At 42.1% G+C, this 20342-nt stretch overlaps 1 protein-coding gene across 1 annotated transcript in view; it reads right to left on the reverse strand.

The window, feature by feature from the left end:
• The window catches only part of CACNA1S (calcium voltage-gated channel subunit alpha1 S), a 1092054-nt gene that overhangs the window by 732796 nt on the left and 338916 nt on the right, over positions 1-20342 (reverse strand). Inside the window, 2 exon segments of the mRNA XM_040424151.1 lie at positions 12789-12903; positions 16618-16738. Of these exon segments, the coding sequence (XP_040280085.1) occupies positions 12789-12903; positions 16618-16738 (236 nt within the window).

Below are 20342 nucleotides of genomic sequence, written 5' to 3' on the forward strand. Positions count from 1 at the left end.
CTTATCCACCGAAAATGTGGAGAGACTGACCTTTGTCAAGATGAATCAGGCGTGCATCAGCCAGGATTTTCACCCACCAATGCCTGATGCATCATACTAGATAATCCATGGTGCCACACCAACACTTAGACAAAAGAGACCAGTTTATTCTGGCTACCTGCCTCAGCTACTATTCTGATGCTGCCATCCGCCCTGATGCTGCACATCTGATGCCAAATGCTTTTTTTCACCCACCATCTTCAGCTGGTACTGGTACTGGTATTGCCACCCACCTCCACACTATGTCACTCTGTGGCCTCCTCATGCGGCTTCCACCTCACCACTATGTCATAGGGTCACTCTGTGGACTTCTCATGCTGTTCCCACCCTCCCCACTTCATGACTGGGCCACTATTTTGCCTTTCGGCCTGGCTGACATCATAATTTATTTGACCCTTCTTCTGATCTGTCAGAAGGAAGGAAAAATTAGATGCACAACGGATCCTGTCTGTGTAGCAGCTTTAAGGCCTGTATGGTCCCATCAGAATTGGCTTATGAATTGGTAGCCAAAAGCAGGAGTGGGTAGAAAACACAGAAGACATGCAAATATTTAAGTTCACGTGTCATCTCTGTTTTAGATCCACCCCAGTTTTTTTTTGGGCTTTAGCAATACTGATAGATTACTGACCAAATGCCGACTGAGTGAAGGCAGATGCTCTACAGTTTTTTGGGGGTTATTGTTCTGATGGATCAAAGGAAAGGCAAAATAATCAGTGACATCGACACAAACTTACTGCTGACACCCTTTCCACTCTGTCAGGGGGCTCTACTTGTATAAGCGTTTAATAGAAAAGGTTGTAGACATCTATGTGGAATCAGCTGATGACAGTGTAAAAGTAGTGCGCTTCTTCTTGGCACTAACATCAACCTGTAAGGCTGAGTTCATACTTGAGTTATTTCGTCAGCTTTGGCCCCGTGACTGCCAAAATAAGTGAAGTGTGCAGTGATTCTAAGAGCGATGCCTGTCATCTGCATGTCATACTGACTCACAGTATTATTTTGCTACCACAGCAGACTTCCTATGAGTGTTACTGCAAGACACAGTGTTCTACACCACTATAAAGGCTCTCTGCAGCCAGGAAATAGCAGTTTTTTAACGCGACTCGCTGGATCGAACCAAATTTTGTCATCAAATTTGATGAAACTGTCAGAATCGAATTTTGAAAATTCGCTCATCTCTAGTACTGCCATTTTGGGACATGGTGATGCCATGATGTTTATGCTTTTTTTTTTACTTATATATTTATTATTTTATTAGAACGGAAAGGGGGGTGATTTTAAACTTTTATATATTTTATATATTTTTGTTAGTTTTTTCCCCCTTTTTTTATGAAGCTCGTATTTGAGCCTACAAAATCCTTTTTTCTTTATCTAAACCCCCATGGGTCTTTAGACCTATGATTTGTACAGAATTTCTAATTTCTTATGTTGGCCTGCACCTGCTGGCCAACATAAGAATTACAAGCTTCTGCAGCTCTTCAGAGAGACCCAGCGTATTGAATTCAATTACTGGCATCCTCATTGGCCGCAGAGGATGCGGTAAGAAACCCAGCCATGAGCGGGCATCATGTTTGCACTTCGCTCCAGCACTGTACATGTATGGCGCGGGTAGCGAATGGATTAAATGTAACACCTGGTCACAATGTTTCTGAACTACGGTAAATAAAATGCAAATAGAAACACATACTGCATCAACCTAAATGTACTCATTAACCGAAATCTTCCAAACATCTGCATACTACATTTAAATATTTTTTTACAAATTGCATACAGACTGCATAAACATAAATTAACTACTTACATAAAGCACAGTGAGGATCATTTATCAAAAAACTGGTGTAAAAGGAAAACTGGCTTGGTTGCTAAAAGATTCAACCTTTCATTTTCCAAAGGAGTTCTGAAAAATGAAAAGTGGAATCTGATTGGTTGCTATTGGCAACTAAGCCAGATTTCATTTACACCGGTTTTGATAAATCTCCCTCACTGTGTCACAAAAATCATTACAAAGATAGGCTACATGCACACGCACGACCGTATGTGTTTTTGCGGTCCGCAAATTGCGGATCCGCAAAAAAAAACCAGATGACATTCCGTATGGCATCCGTTTTTTTGGCGGATCCTTTTTTTTTGCGGATCCATTGTAATAATGCCTATCCTTGTCCGCAAACTCGAAAAAAATAGGACATGCACTATACACGGACATACTGATGAATGGGTCCGCATCCTATCCGCAAAAAAACAAACGGAAGGGGACATGGAAACAAACAACATTAGTGTGCATGTAGCCTTAGGCCTCTTTCACCTGACCGTTTGGCTTTTTCAGTATTTTCTGGGCCGTTTTTTCCGCATCCGTTTTTCCGTTTTTTGTTTCCGTTGTGTTTCCGTTTCGGTTCTGTTTCTCCGTTACGTTTTTCCATATGGCATATACAGTATACAGTAATTACATAGAAAAAATTGGGCTGGGCATAAGATTTTCAATAGATGGTTCCGCAAAAACGGAACGGATAACGGAAGACATACGGATGCATTTCCGTATGTGTTCCTTTTTTTGCGGACCCATTGACTTGAATGGAACCACGGAACGTGATTTGCGGACAATAATAGGACAAGACTCAAAATGTAGGAGAACAGAAATGCGGACATACGGAAACGGAATGCTCATGGAGTATGAAGGGATATATGTGACTCCATTTTGTCTTATTCAGCCACGTGTATTACATTTGGCCAGTACACTTAAGATATCCTTGTCCCTTCCCCCTTATGGAATGTGTGAAACTTCCTTAGCTGTTTCAAGGATATCCATACATTCCTTAGTTTGTAAGTATGAACAGTCCTAGCCATATAAGGTCATCTGGCTCAAGTGTCTGCTGGCCTATGTGTATATACCTGATTGGTCAAATGCTGTTACTATGAGTCAGCTATTATGTTAATGCAGAAGCTTATGTGTGACCATACCATAGGTTGAATACTAATGCTAACATATGATTGGATGTCAAGGAAGCTCAACCCCCTCTATTATAACTGTTTGCCAACTGTAAAATAAATCAGAATGGGTTAGAACTACACACGTTTCAGTGTTATCTTATTCATTCTCCCGGTACCGGATAAGGCTTAATTCAAGCTGATCACCGAAATCATGTGTCAGGGACACGTTTAGGCAAGAGAGTAAATTTTGCCCAACAGCTTGGGGGCTCGGTTTCCGGGATTGGGAGGGTCATCTCTTCAGGTCTACAGTGAAAGACATCAATTCTTGTCCTCCTTGGACCTGGGAGCAATGACCAAAATCCCATTCAAGTAAGTCGAACCATCTATTTATGATTTCGGTGGATTGCGATGTCTGGGGCACGCAAATGTTAATTTTAAGCGGCTCAGGGAGTCCATATCGTTAGATAGTGCACTATATATATATATATGAATAATCTGTTCCGGGAACAGAAGGATACAAGCTTGAATTAACTCTTATGTATATATAGTATAAGTATTTTAGAAGTATTAAGATTATCTGTCTGTGTGAGATGTTGACCGGGTGGTAAGTTTACGGTCGCATCCCACTTTAAAATCATTCTGTTTCTATCACTGCCAACATGTAAACTTTGTTGCACGGTCTAGTCCCACAAATTATTTCCTAGTTAACACATGGGTAGACAATTGGGCAGGATGTGAGAACTGACAGTTAAAATGTGAAACAGAATGTTATGCCCGGCTGGCAACAGGGATGAAAAGCTGCAAAAATCTGTTAGAATATTACAGACAGTGTACATCAGAACTCCCGTGATTGTGAAGGGGGGCTATAGTGAGTGACAAGACACAGCAGAGTCAGGAAGTTAATTCATGGCAAGGGGAAAAGTGTTTCAGTGTTTGCAATTAGAAAGGGCTTGTGTTAAACGTTCAGAAATGAACTGGTTAAGTTTTGTTGCCCTAATGATCTGTGTGTGTTTAAATAGTGACGATTTATAGTCCCAGGATTAGAGATTACAGCACTAAAAGATGGATAGTTAATGCATAAGTGTATTGATAATTGAAGTTAGAGAAATGAAATGAGCAGCATTTCTTATTTCAAGATGGAGGATTTTGAATCCTATAGAGAGAACAAAGTTGCCATGAGGCATCCCTCCCCCCCACCACATCTGCTGTAAACTCCAAAATGTCACTTGTAGTTCCACAAAACAAACTTCTTCCTGTTCTGTCTGAGATGTGTTTTCAGAGAGAACTCCCTCCCATCTCATACCCCCCTCCTCTGCTCAGGAATTCCATATGGGGGTTGAGGGGGGAGGGGGGCTGCTAATTGGTAATGCATCATCAGAATGTGAAGATACTAACCTGTGTTATCTATAAGATCTTCCAGACAGGGCTCCAGTATTGGATTAGATCTTTCCAAATTGTATGTTTCCAATGGTTTTAAAATGTGCCTGCAGTGATGATGCTAATTGGAAGTGTCCAATCCTATCAATCTAAGGTTGCACCCATTCTAAGTCCTTATTCAGCTATGAGTAAAAGTTTGAGGAACATTTGGGACAGTTGCACTTTACTTCCCCTGTTTGAACACTCCTGAAATAAGAGACGCAAGGCAAAAGGAAATGGGGGAAGGGGTAGTTATATGTAGAATAAGTGGCGATGTGTATAACACTAAACCAAAAAAACCACATGGCATATAAGATGATTTGAATTTTAACAAAATGACTGTATGATTAACATGTATATTGTTTTACAGTGACAGACCATCAGCAATTCTGGGTGTGGAGTGGCTATCTGTTTCCAGGAAAGCTGTGTTTGTCTGTGCTGCAAATTTTGGAATGTAACAAAGAGATTGTGTGATTGGGTGAAAGATACATGATTCAGTGGAATGTGAATGGGTGTGGCTCTGCGTTGTATGTGCGTAGCAGAGCTGTGTGTGCAATTCATATTTTATGTGTAAGGGCGTAGTTATGAGTTGTTAATGAAAAAAAAAAAAGAGTACATGAAAAATTGTATATGAATGCGTATGGAGTACGGTATTTGTTTTTAAATATGCGCATTGAGAATTTTGTTTTATTTTTCTTGGAAGTTTTTGGTTTTTATTGGTACCAACAGCATTGATCAAGCTGTATATTTTTATTTCAATGAAAAGTTTTTATGGGCCCTTTGTGTGTTCATGTCTGTATTGTCAAATCTGTTTGTTTCAATGTTTGCAGTTACATGTTACATGTTAAGTGTTGTGCTTAACATCAGAGCTCTGCTCGTATGGACAGCTAGGATACTAATGGCAGAACAGAGGACGGACCAAAGCGTCCGACTAAAAGGGGTGGACTTAGATGACTCAGAGTGGGAGGAAGGAAATGTGAGCCTTCTATGTGAATTAATGGTTTTTTTAAAAAAAAAAAAAAAAAACTTTCAAAACTGACTCACTACTTCTCGAGACCATGGACAGGGAATACATCACAAATACATCACAGATCATGTATTCAGCATTATACCAGATTGCCCAGTCAGCCTATTAGGGAGAGATTTGTTCATTAAGCTTGACTTGCAGGTATCAGCAAAGAATCAGGACATAACAGTACATTCAGATCTCATTCCAGTCTCTACACCAGTGCCACTGATTCTTGCAAACATATAGGACCACCTAGAACTTAATAACATTAACCCTGCATTATGGTCCTTAAATGAATATTACACAGGATTCAAAGATTGCACACCTTACACAGCTACTGTGAAACCAGGTGTCATCTCAGTGTTCCAGAAACAATACCCGCTGTCAAAAGAGAAACTTGATGGACTTAGGCCAATGATAAAGGAATTCCTACAAAAGGGAATCCTGGAAGAGGTGATTTCACCCTACAGCACGCCCGTGAATCCAGTGACAAAGGCAGATGGTGCTACCCACTTTGTACAGGATTTAAGGGCCATCAACAACATCATTGTGCCTTTAGCCCCTGTTGTACCTGACGTCACTCAATTATTGCCATTCCAGCAGACGCTGTTTGTTTCAGTGTGATAGATCTGAAAAATGCATTCTTTTCTATCCAGTTGATAAGATAACAGACTACTTTTTGCTTTTTCCTTTGCAGACGTCACTGACCTGGTGCAGAAATGCCCCAGGGATATGCTGATTCACCGGTAGTGTACAGCATAGTCCTCCAAGCGATGTTAGAATCATGGTACACCCCCCCAAGGTTCTGTGCTGCTGCAATATGTCGATGATTTATTACTGTGTAGCATGTCAGCGGAGGCCAGCATTCAGGATGGTTTATCACTGTTATAATGATTGTCAGGATGTGGTCACAAAGTGACACTTAAGAAAATGCAATGGTGTGAAATGCAGGTTGAATACTTGGGCTTTGTCCTCACAAAAGGTGAACGGAGAATCAGCTCAGAAAGAGTCCAGTCTATTGCGGGTTTGGTCGCCCCGCACACCAAGAAAGAAATGTTATCTTTCCTTGGTATGATAAACGGTAGACAATGGATTCCTGATTGCTCCTATTATGACAATGTTTTGAGGCAAGCCACTCTGGAAGAAAATCCAGATTTGATTAAATGGTTGATTAAATGGTCTTCTGAAATGTACAATGCATTTGATTATCTGAAATGTTCGCTCATGTCGAGTCCAGGGCTGGGTCTCCCTGACTATAATATGCCCTTCCACATGTTTGCACGCCAAAATTGTAAAACCATGGCGGGTGTACCGACACAAGAAAAACGGAGGCAAGTTGCGTCCTTGTGCGTTTTTCTCAAAGGTAATGCCCACCCCTGTTCAGGGGATGCCGGCATGTCTGTGTTCTCTTGCAGCCTGCGCTATGATGGTAAGAGTTGACAAATTCTTTCACAATGTGACATTACACCATTTTGCACACCACTCATGATGTTGTAGGCCTACTCAAGGGACATCCGCACTCACACAGCAGCAGCTGAGCTCATGGCACTCACTAGGACATGTATTCTACATACTGATAGACCTGTCACCATCTATACTGAGAGTAGGTACACACATGGGGTAGTGTGGGACCATGGTATGATCTGGCAGAGGAGAGGATTTACGGCAGCAGATGGTAAGGATCATGTCTCACAGGGCAATGCGCTGGCAGTTAAGGTGGCGAAATGAGTGGCCAAATGCAACCTCACAGGTTTGTATAACCATTGGGAGATGCCATGTTTGGCACCTCCAACCCCTGAGATGTTGCAAATGCTTACTGATCTTCAGTGGTATGCCACTGAACAGGAACAGCAAGACTGATGTTATCCAGTATTGCAGAAAAATCCTGAGATAGGATTAGTCTGCGAAGAGGGGAAGTTATGCATTCCCCAACACAGTGCTTCCATCTTAATAGCACATTTCCACAGAGTAGGACATAAACAGCATTGAGATACTCATGGGTAGGTCTTTCCCCACACCATGGGCAAGACGCCCCCTGGTAGTGCAGGAAGGGGACTTGGACCTGATCAGAGAGGAGTAATAATCTGATCAAGGTCCTCAGTAAAACTGAAAAAAAAAATAAGTTGCTTGTAAGTCTCTTTCTCTTTCACAGAAACCAACCCGTCCATTCCGGATAGGCGACCAGGTGATGATCAAGATCTTAAAGAAGGGAAAGGAACCAGGAAGCTTCACCTACGGACAACCCACCGAGGTAGTCGCGATCACCAGAACAGTAGTCCTCACTGAACAGTCGCCCACGTGGATCCACGCCACAAGGATTAAGTTGGTGAAGAAAAGAGAGGTACTAACGGGGGCAGATAGCCCTGACCTCCAACGAGGCGAGAGGTACTAACGGAGGCAGACAGCCTTGACCTCGGAGAAGATACAGAAGGGGTACTAACGGAGGCAGAGAGCCTTGACCCCCACGAGATGACGCAGTCGGGAAATTCCTCGAGATGGCTGAGATGCAGTGCTTTAATAATTGCAGTTTTGTGTCTCCTACTTACTGTCCCATGGCTGTGGAACAGACAGATATACTTGAAAACAGAATGCAGAGGGGAAGACAATCTATGGAAGACAAAGGAGAACTTATGGCTGCACCTGGCCAAAACTCTGAACTTAACTGACTTTTGTCTCCGAACCACTTTATCGGCATCTAACATTTTGGAGACATGTGTAGTAGCAGTCCCCACCCCAGTAGATGTATGGTCGGGGCTCCTACGTTCTCAATGGAATGACACAGATTTGGAGGATCATGATGTTAAATATGGATATGTAAATCCTTATCATGCTTGTTATGACTGTCCTACATATGAGACTCTGCAAAGTAATATGATAGAAATAATTACAGGTCTTGTCACAGCAGCAGGAATATGTTATAACTTCACCTGTGATGAGACACTATTGCCTCCCTGCATACAAGCAAAAATGCAGAATAAGACTAAACCAAATATTTGTGATAGAGATTTAGGTAGTTGTAAAAAGATAATATCAGGAAAGAATATGCAATGTAATATTACAAAAACAGTACCATCCCTAGACAAACATGTACCTCTACCAACAGGATGGGTATTGGCCTGTGGGAATACTAGTTACACATACATACCGGCCAATATTACAGAGGGACCCTGTACAATAGCCAGGTTGACATTAGCAATGATACCACTATTCCCAGCAATGCAGACACGACACACGAGAGACACTTCCCTACAGTTACCAGAAAATTGTGATTATAATGTGAATCTCCTCTCTAGAGCAGAATTCATGAGTTTAGGGATGTCTTTGATAGGAGTACCAGGTTTGGCCATATATAACCACAGGACAATATCAAAGCTTGCCTGTTATATGGTAAAACAGATAAATGTCACTAGTGCAGTTCTGCAAGATATGCTGCTGGATATACAATCATATAGAAAGGCTATCTTGCAGAATAGGGCAACTATTGACTATTTATTGCTCCAACATGGTGTAGGATGCTCAGCGTTCGCAGGGATGTGTTGTTTCAATCTATCAGATCACTCCCGTGGAATAAAAGATAAAATAGGCCAATTAGAGGAGATGAGAAAACATATAAAACAGGATGTGACCAAGGATGGTGGGACTGGCTTTTCGGCTGAATACCTGACTTTGGTCAAATAAGATATGTTTTAGGAGTGGTACTCGCCGTGGTCGCTGCAATAGTGTGTCTCTGCTGTTGTCTACAGTGTGTGCCCTCCCTTCTAGCCATATGTCAAAAGGTGGCCGAAAGAGGGGTACACTCGACATTCCTCTATACTCCGGTAGAGGTAGAAGAGGCAAACACAACCCCAACAAAGCCTGAGGATTATACTCCTGAAGGGTATATGGAATACCTAAAGGCTTACAAGCAAACAAAGGAAGAGCAGAGAAAGAACCATATAGTATTAGGTATATATATAAGGTTCTTAGAGGGGATTGAAGGGATATATGTGACTCCATTTTGTCTTATTCAGCCACGTGTATTACATTTGGCCAGTACACTTAAGATATCCTTTGTCCCTTCCCCCTTATGGAATGTGTGAAACTTCCTTAGCTGTTTCAAGGATATCCATACATTCCTTAGTTTGTAAGTATGAATAGTCCTAGCCATATAAGGTCATCTGGCTCAAGTGTCTGCTGGCCTATGTGTATATACCTGATTGGTCAAATGCTGTTACTATGAGTCAGCTATTATGTTAATGCAGAAGCTTATGTGTGACCATACCATAGGTTGAATACTAATGCTAACATATGATTGGATGTCAAGGAAGCTCAACCCCCTCTATTATAACTGTTTGCCAACTGTGAAATAAATCAGAATGGGTTAGAACTACACACGTTTCAGTGTTATCTTATTCATTCTCCAGATACCGGATAAGGCTTAATTCAAGCTGATCACCGAAATCATGTGTCAGGGACACGTTTAGGCAAGAGAGTAAATTTTGCCCAACAGAGTACATTCCGTTTTTTTTGCGGACCCATTGAAATGAATGGTTCCGTATACAGACCGTATACGGAACGCCAGAAACGGCCCGTATACTAACACAAAAAACGTTTGTGTGAACGAGCCCTTATTCTCACAAAAAGTGACACAACAGATTTAAAAAATGGGGCTTGGTTCTTAAGGGGGTAAAAATAGCAGCACAGGAATAGAAAATGTTGTCATGTGTACATTAAGGCAGAGTAGATGCACAGTTTAGGCCCGCAAATGAAAAAAATATATACCTACTTACAGGGATAAGTAAGTGGAAGATTTTTTTTTCTACGCTAAAGAGGACATTTAGGATATGTCCACATACAACGAATATGGTGTTGATTTGCAGAGGGCAAATCCACAGTGTATTACAGTACCAGCAAAGTAAATCTCATGCATATATTCTAAAAAAAAAAATAATCTGAAATTGTAACTCTTGCGGATTTTGCTGCAGCTCCACTGAAAAATCCACAGTGTATTTTCCACAAAATATGTCGCATGTGGACATATGTCGCATTCTCTGACACAACCAGTGACCACTATGCAAACCACGCAATTTCTTGGGGCCCCTGCCTGGACCACTTGAGAGGCAAATCAGACAGCACCAGTTGACGGAAGGGCACAGGAGCCTATGTCCTCACCCTTCATTCCTTAATTATCATAGGCATCAGGCCACTAGGTTAGAGCCTAGAGCTTAGGTTGTGTCATGACGTTGTCACTTTCGCCTCGTCCAGGGTGATGTGACAACGTGATCCTGCAGCCTGTGCTGGGACACAGGCAACTCAGGCGGGGACTCCCAGATTGCTTTAGTGCATGTTGGTGGAGAGAAGAGCCGGCTGTTGCAAGTTGTGTGTACTTTAGATGATAAAAATTATTTCTCTTTTACTTGGGAATGTTTTTGAAGGTGGTTGAATAGAATAAATAGAATTACAGGTGGAACTGCTGGTGGACATTATAACATTACGGGGGAACTACTTGAGGCCGTACAGATGGGGGCATTATGAATACAGGAGCACTGCTGGGGGAAATTTTTATAATACAGTGGGCACAGTATTGTAGGTAGCAGCAGGATAACACTGTTGTGGCAACAAGAGGTTGAGGATAATGGCAAAGTGAGGAATCTTACTTGTCTGTGTGGCATTTGTTATGGTAGCCTGGTCAAAATGGAGAAGATGAGAAAACAGAATGTCTACATCAGAGGAGACTTCTCTGCAAATAAGGTCTCATGCACACGACCGTTTTTCAGGTCCGCATCCGAGCCGCAGTTTTTGCGGCTCGGGTGCGGACCTATTCACTTCAATGGGGCCGCAAAAGATGCGGACAGCACTCCGTGTGCTGTCCGCATCCGTTGCTCCGTTCTGAGGCCCCGCCAAAAAAATATAGCATGTCCTATTCTTGTCCGTTTTGCGGACAAGAATAGGCATGTCTACAATGGGCGGCCCATTCCGTAAATTGCGGAAGGCAAAAAACAGCAAGGTCGTGTGCATGAGGCCTAAGAGGTATGTAGTGCTATATATAATGTCCAATTCAAATTTGACTTTAGCAGTAGGGCTGAGGGTGAGAGGTTGGATTCAGGACCAGCCTTTACCTCAAGCAGCAGGAGAGGTAGAATCGTCCCTGGCCACAGCTTTCAACTGTATTTGCATCCTAAGGACACTCATACAGTTGTAGACAGGAAACAGCTGCCAGAAGTCCTAGCTGGCTATACTGACTAGGGACCCCAGACATAACCTTGCATGGGGCCCCCAGAAATGCCACTCCACTTCAGTATCAGCACACAGATCCTCTCTTCTGAAGACATGTTCTTGTTGGCAGTGGTTACATGCTCTCTTATACTACATGTGACCACTGCAGCCAATCACTGGCCTCATTGGTACACATGGCAATAATGTATGCCAGTACATTATTCTGTGTATCTCCATTACACAGGTGCCCTACCAGCAGACTGAAGGCACAATCTGCCTTAAGGTCCTTTTCATAGAAACATAGAATGTGTCGGCAGATAAGAACCATTTGGCCCATCTAGTCTGCCCAATATATCTGAATCCTATTAATAGTCCCTGGCCCTATCTTATATGAAGGATAGCCTTATGCCTACCCCATGCATGCTTAAACCCCTTCACTGTATTTGCAGCTACCACTTCTGCAGGAAGGCTATTCCATGCATCCACTACTCTCTCAGTAAAGTAATACTTCCTTATATTACTTTTAAACCTTTGCCCCTCTAATTTAAAACTGTGTCCTCTTGTGGTAGTTTTTCTTCTTTTAAATATGCTCTCCTCCTTTACCGAGTTGATTCCCTTTATGTATTTAAAAGTTTCTATCATATCCCCTCTGTCTCTTCTTTCTTCTTTCAGGTTCCCAGTGCTGACTGCAGACAGGAAACCTGATGACCTTTGATTAGGCCACATGGCAATCAAGTGTTCCAAATCTGTGCTTCCTCTGATTCTGCCTATAGAGCAAAAGTCTTCTCCAAGGACTGAAGCAGACATGCATGGGAGTATATGCAGACATTTTAGACAATGACATGCTTTCTACCATATAGGACTTCTGCCTCTATGCATAATGTACAGCAAATGGTTGAATAAGTTTGGTGTGAAAGAACTCAAGTGGCCTGCACAGAACCCTGACCACATCAGCTGGAATGCCAATTGCAAAACATGTTTTCATCCAAATCTTTGTGATTGACTTTACAAATTGCTTTTTTTGCTGAATAATCACAAATTCCTAGACAAATCTTGTAAAATGACTTCCCATAAGAGTGAAGGGTGTTTTAGAAGGTGTCAAGTATGTTCATGGGCATCACATACTTTAAAAATTCTTTACAATTGATCATGAAATGCATTAAATTTAGTAATAAGGTAAAATACAGTTATTTGATTATTCTACCTTGCCAATTTCTTTCTCTTCCGTTCCTCTGCCTTTGCTTTCTGTGCAGATGTAAGGTTCTCAGCCTCAGCAAGGTTATCAACAGCAATAGCAAGAAAGACATTTAATAAAATATCTGTATTTCGCTAAAGAAGTATAACACGTAAAAATAAATAGTCATAGTATAACCTTACATTTGGGACCTACCGTATTTTTTGCCCCATAAGACACACTTTTTTGGGGGGGAAAATGCCTCTGCGTCTTGTTGGGCGAATACTAATTTGGAATTACCATTATGGAAGTGCTTAATTAGTACCGGAGGACCGGGAAGTGGTGAAGGCTATGTACTCACCGCTTCCTGGTCCTCGGCTGTCTGCTGTAAATGCTGCGCACAGTGTGAGGGCATGCTGTGCAAGCCAGTTCACAGCACAGCAGATGGAGGAGGAGGAAGACAGAGCACGGGCGGTGAGGAATGGCGGTGTCCGGAGCAGGAGAGGTAAGTGATTATTTTTTTTTATTCCATATGAGACTGATGGGGCTGAAATATGACTTCTGGGGGCTGGTGACAAAATATGGGGGCTGAAATATCACTTCCAGAGGCTGGTGACAAAAATGGGGGCTGAAATATCACTGCTGGGGGCTGGTGAGAGGCAATGGCGGCTGATTTTAGGCTGCTGGGGCTGGTGAGAGGCAATGGGGGCTTAAAAAACACTGCTGGGGGCTGGTGAGAGGCACTGGGGGCCGAAGAGAGGCTGCTGGGGGCTGATGAGAGGCACTGGGGGCTGAAGAAAGGCTGCTTGGGGTTGATATGAGGCTACTGGGGGCTGATATGAGGCTACTGGGGGCTGATATGAGGCAGTGGGCTCTTATCTGAGGTCTGATTGGGGGTCATTCACATTGAGGTCTGAGCTGAGGTCTGATTGGGGGTCTGATCTGAGGTCTTATTGGGATCTTATTAATATTGGGGGTCTGATTGGTGGTCTGACCTGAGGTGTAATGACAAATATTTTTTTTCTTATTGTTCTCCTCTAAAGCCTATGTGCGTCTTATGGGCCGGTGCGTGTTATAGAGCAAAAAATACGGATAACTTAGTTTATATAGAACCATAGGGACAGACATTTTACACTGCACTGTTGCTGTCACAGAGGTAATTTACAATTGAAGATTATGGGGTTTACCAGTATGTGCATAAGTGATTGTGTGTGTTCATGTGAATTAATTTAGAGAATGCAGATTTTTTTTGTTTTCTCCTCCCCATCTTCTTACAGTCATACATTTTTAGTTTTTCCATCAACATAGCAGATGTTTTTTTTTTGTTTAGTTTTTTGCATGGCTACTGTTTAATGCAGGGGTGCACAACCTTTTTTGGTCTGGGGGCCACATTGTCACATCGCTCTATGTCAAGGGGCCGCAAAATAAAAAATGTTGATCGGCGCTCATCTGCCTATTACACAAGCCAGTGCAAAGTGACTGGGGAGGAGTGATCGCTGCCACAGTCGTTCCATCTTCATTTAGATTACACAGGGAGATGTGCTGCAGATAATCGGACATCTTTCATCCTGATAAAATATGCAAATCAGCAGACAAATGAGCGATTCCTTGTTTATCGACTGATCAGCTTGACGATTAAACTGGCCAGATATAAGATATGAGCGCTCCTATGAACACTTGTTCCCAGTAATTGTCCCAAATATTGTGCTGCAGCATAGCCCCTGAAACCGAAGAGTTATACTTACCTGCTCCCCGCCGCTCCGGTTCTTCAAACTGCCCCCGCTGCTTACACCTGGCAGTGCATGGACATGGTCATACACCACTCCAGCCAATGACTGGCTTATGCGGTGATGTGGCCACAAGCAACGTGTCACTGCTGAAGCCAGTCATTGACTGGAGCCGTGCAAGTGACCATGGCCATGCACTGTCAGGTGTAAACAGAGCAGGAATCGGAAGATGGAGGCAGCGGGGGCAGCACAGAGGACCAGAGCGGAGTGGAGCAGGTAATTATGAATCTTCTATTTCAGAGGCCATGCTGCAGGAACTTGTTGAAAATCATTTTTATCAAAAAAAGTGGAGACATTTCCTTCCATCCTGCCTCCTATTTATAAATCATCGTTTTCCTTCACTGCAGAGGACGGAGCTCACTGGTTATTACCATTTCCTGCCAATCCCGAACATTCCCTTGCTAATAATTTTTGCAACAATTTTTATTTGGGGGAAACTGTACAAAACGTTTTTAAAAAGTATATTTTTTTCAAACTATAGCTCCTTATTCATTAAATATGCAAACTGACACCAAAATAAATGATTATAATTAGTTCCCTATTTCGTGTAGGCCGTTTTTCTATATAATATGAAAAGTTTCACGTGAATGGGGCGGTAATGGTGACGGTTTTGATTGGTGTGGGTGTTTTTTCTGTTATGTATTTTTTTTTTACTTAATATATTTCTGCTAATAATATGTCCCCCAAGAGGTCATAAAAAGACCTTGGGGGACATTGTCACTTTTTTAAATTTTGCACTTTTTCCTTTTTATTTTTTACTTCTATTTGAAATTGATTAATATTTTATTGTATTATTTTTTATAATTTTCTATAATTTTTTTTAAATATATTTTTGCCACATAAGGCAAAGGGGTCAGAAAAAGACTGTTGTGGGACAGTGAACACTCTTTTATTAAGCACTTTTTCCTTTCTATTGTATTTTATTTATTTATTTTTTTAATCATTTTCAATTTTTTTGTGCCACAAAATATTTTATTTCTCTTTCTCTTTCTTTTATTTATATTTTATTATATTTTTTATTTAGTTTTCAAATTTTTTAAAATAATTTTGTAACTTTTTTAAATATATTTTTACCACTATTTGTCCCCAAGAGGTCACTGAAAGACCTTTGGGAGACAATAAGTGACTTTTTTTTGTACTATTTCCACTGTAACTGGAGCATCCAAAGGAGCCCCAGTTACAGGGAAACCAGCCTGCTGCGGAGACTTTGTACCAGGGCAGCGCTCCTCTGTTCCCGAGACACCCAGCGGTAACGTGATCGCCGGGTCCACACTGAGAGCGCTCATAGAGGAGAAGGCAGAAGCTCTAATAAAGCGCTTCTGTCTTCTCCTCGGCTTTCCTGCTCTCACTAATAGCCGGGGACCCTTTTCGCTCCTGCTACAGTGCAGGAGCAAAAACTGTGATCCATCTGCCGTGCGGCGCCCTGTGCAGAAACACAGCTGATTGCAGGATCAGCTGTGTTTCTGCCCAGCAGGGCAGGGCCGCAAACTATGGCTCTGGGGGGCCGCAGGTTGTGCACCCCTGGTTTAATGGCACAATTGAATTCCAAATAATATATTCCTGCGAAAAAATATTTGTGGAGTAAAAATACAAAAATTAGCAATTCTGTCATTGTTTTCTGAGTTTTTAATATGAAGGAAAAATGAAATGATTACCTAGTGTGGTTACTGTCAGTGTGAATACAATACCAAATTTTTATAGTTTTTGTTGTTTTACAACATAAAAAAAATGAAACAAAATGTTTAGAAATGCTTTGTGTCACCATATGCAAACATTTGTTTTTCAATTAGACCAATTGAAAAAAAAATGATTTTTAGTCCAAAATGAGTAAAAAGCAATCACAAAAAAATTGCCCATTAAGGTGTACATAGCCTTTAAGGGATCATAAAAGGGTAACTAAATTGATATGGAGCGTGGAACAAAATATGAGAGGGGATAACTAATAGTTGAATTATTTTAAGTCTATCTAAATCAGAATAATACATATAAGTGGAAAATCTATATTTAACTAAAACATAATACCTGGATTCAGATGCAATAATATACCATAATTTGGCTTTTTAAAAGGATACAATTTCCACAAACAAATAGAATGATAAAGTAAATACAGACGAACATTCCTGGGAAGGATGGGCCACCATATGCCATAATTCCATTATACATCACGGAATTCCAATCCTCTCCTGTTAAAATCTGTAAGATATAAAGTAAAAGAAAAAATGAGAATGCTCACAGCCACTATTAGAACTTATAACTATTCTCATCATAGTATTCAGAGCAGCAAGATGTCAGAAGGAGAAGCTTGTAACATAACTTAAATTGCCCCCCAAAACTTTACAGTTTTCAAAGCCTTACAGTCCACCGATAACTAATACACCACCTGCAGTGTGTAACTTGCACTGATGAGAATGCACACTATCACAAAAACATTCAAAGAACCTCATACAGGAAGCACATACAACCATAAGGGTACAGCCACATGACTTAAACATTGCAGAAGTGTTTATAGGAGGAGCAAGGCAAATGTCATCCATACTCTGAAGAAAGTTTCTGCAATGAAATCAGCACATAACATGACATGCAGTGCAAATTTCAGCATTTCACCCTTTGCAATGCTTAGAAAAAATGCTGCAAAATCTGCAAGATTTGTTGTGGATTGCGCCAAGAAATGGCAGAGGCTTTTTCACTGCAGAAAACCCACAGTGGTCCCACCAGTGTGCCCATACCATAAAAATTTTAATTATTTTTTGGTACTTGTTAGGCTACTTTCACACTAGCGTTCGGGTGTCCGCTTGTGAGCTCCGTTTGAAGGGGCTCACAAGCGGCCCCGAACGCATCCGTACTGCCCTAATGCATTCTGAGTGGACGCGGATCCGCTCAGAATGCATCAGTCTGGCAGCGTTCAGCCTCCGCTCCGCTCCGCTCAGCAAGCGGACACCTGAACGCTGCTTGCAGCGTTCGGATGTCCTCCTGGCCGTGCGGAGGCAAGCGGATCCGTCCAGACTTACAATGTAAGTCAATGGGGACCGATCCATTTGAAGATGACACAATATGGCTCAATCTTCAAAAGGATCCATCCCCCATTGACTTTCAATGTAAAGTCTGGACGGATCTGTTCAGGCTACTTTCACACTTAGAATTTTTTTTAAACTATAATGCAGATGGATCAGTTCTGAACGGATCCAAACGTCTGCATTATAGGAGCGGATCCGTCTGTGCAGACATCAGACGGACCCGCTCTGAACGGTAGTGTGAAAGTAGCCTAAACAGGAGAAGAGCAAAACAATACCCACTAAGAAAATAAAACTCCTATAATAACCCTGTAACCATAACTAAATATCCACTTAATCTTAAAACGTATCTTTTATAAATGTGCATTAAAATGGGTAGAACTAATGACAGCATGAAATAAAAATAATGATGGCCAGACTTGTTATTGTACATGCTAATGTGTGACTTGTTGAACATTCAAGACGCTGGTTAGCTTGCCTACATATAGTCAATATGAGAAACACTAATAGCAGCAGAGCTGCTGAATCAACAATATTTCCGTTAGTACCAATGTATGTATTCTCAGCTACTATAAAAAAAAAAACGATGGGTGACCTCACCAGTAAAGGCCCAATGTGTGTCCTCCGAGAAGGGGGGTAGCAAGGAGGGGGCACAATTCCGGGCGGTTTATCGCCATGGTGAAGCAGGGAGCCGCCAGCTCCCTACTTCACTGTTCCACTGGTCTCTGGCGCCCCCACTCAGGCTGCACATCGCACTGTTGGCTGTGTGGGGGGCTGAAAGCCTGGAAATCAGCCTCCTGCAAAGCCAACAGCATTATGTGTGTTTAGTCATATTACTGCTGCTGATGGGGCACTAGGGGCACTAAGGGAGGCTTGAAGAGAACATAACTACAGTGAGGGGACATAAAAGTGGGCATTAATACTGTGAAGGGGCACAAAAGTGGGCATAACTACTGTGAAGGAGAATAAAGGTGGGCATAACTACTGTAAAGGGGCACAAGGTGGGCATAACAACTGTGAGGGGGCACAAAGGTGGGCATAACTATTGTGAAGGGGCACCAAGGTGGGCATAACTACTGTGAAGATGCCACAAGGTGGACATAACTACTATGAAGAGGCACCAAGGTGGGCATAACTACTGTGACGGCGCCACAATTTAAGCATAACTACTGTGAAAGGGCACAAAGGTGGGCATAACTACTGTGAAGGAGCTACAAGGAGGACATAATTACTGTGAGGGTGTACAATGTGGATATTACTACTGTGTGGTAGCACTAAGGGAAAACACCCTAGATTACCTTATTATACATTGGGATGGCTCGGTCTCACAGGGTCAACACAGCATTCCCTCCTAGGTATTTAACATGGACAGTTACCATCCCTCCCTTATGTGATTATTCTTTTTGCTCTGTCACCACAGGGACCTTGTTCCGGATCCAGCGGACATCACACCAACATGCCAGCAACACCCTGTATGAGGTAGGAACAGTACCATAAACCCTATGATAGATTTTATTAGTTGGGACTGGGTGAGTATAGTTATGCATTGGGCAGAGTTAGAGGAGTGGCTGCTTCACTTTTTCCTCTTCTCTAAATTTTTGTGGTTGTGGTGAGGAATGATGCTGATTGCTCACCCCGGGTGCTGGAAAGCCTAGCTACACCTTTGCCTCAGTTTTCCAAAAATGGACAATACTGTATATAACCTAAGTGATGTTTGCAATGTATGCACTCAAGGGTGAAAAAGAAATAAACTTACAAATCACTCAAGTGATATTTGCAGTATTTACAATACAGTATTTTATGTGATGTTATTGAGGCACTACACAAGCGGCATGCACACCCAATAAATGTAATAAATTCTCACTGGTTACCCTCACCAGCAACATTCACAATGGGTGCACGCTTTATTTGATAAACTGGCGCACCCCAATAGCATAGTAACATACACGCAGACCGTGCAAATAGAACGCTGGCGAATCATCCTAGCAACATGTGAGTAATATATACAAGAGACATAAGACCCATACCCTATCAGTCACATTCTCATTATTGTAATAAGGTACCTGGAATCATCATAGATGGAAGGTATGTGTCAAGGTTCCTGGCCTCGGTGAAGTAAGATCCGGTATTTTATGTGTCAGCAGCAGCTATTGCTAATTGACACCTTGAGATTTAGCATGGCTGTCATAGCTGATCCGGCACGGCTCTTACTGGGAGTAGTCAAAGTGCTGGGTGGGTGACTACTCCACATGTTCCAGGCCGGGTTTTGCCAGGCATAAAAACCAGCCAGCACTGCCAGGTGTGTGGATTTACCTCCCTCTGACAGTGGAGCTCAGGAGTCTGTGTGCTGTGAACTAAGGGCTGTGCTGGGATTTGAGGTTTGAGCCGGGCTGGAGGACTCAGGCCCCTCTAAAGGCGAACAGGCCGCCTATGGACTTGATGAGGCTGAACTGCTAAAAGGGTGTGAATTAACACCCAGGAGAAAAGGTGACTTTTATTGTTTATGGACTTTCCTTGTGTGTGAAAAAACACCAAGCCATCTGCGTTTTGTGATACAGCTTATCTGCATTTTGTTATACACCACTGTGTGAATAAACACTGCTGTTTGATTCAAGAACTGTGTACTTTGCCTCTATACTGCATCCGCTAGTCCTAACTACCAGAGCGAATCCCCACAATATGTACACTTGGGATGTAAAGTAATATGCTAGTGACACACCACATCAACATATACAGGTCCTTTTAAAAAAAATAGCATATTGTGATAAAGTTCATTATTTTCTGTA

The sequence above is a fragment of the Bufo bufo genome, chromosome 3 (assembly GCF_905171765.1).
Source record: "Bufo bufo chromosome 3, aBufBuf1.1, whole genome shotgun sequence".
In the NCBI taxonomy this organism is placed as follows: domain Eukaryota; kingdom Metazoa; phylum Chordata; class Amphibia; order Anura; family Bufonidae; genus Bufo; species Bufo bufo.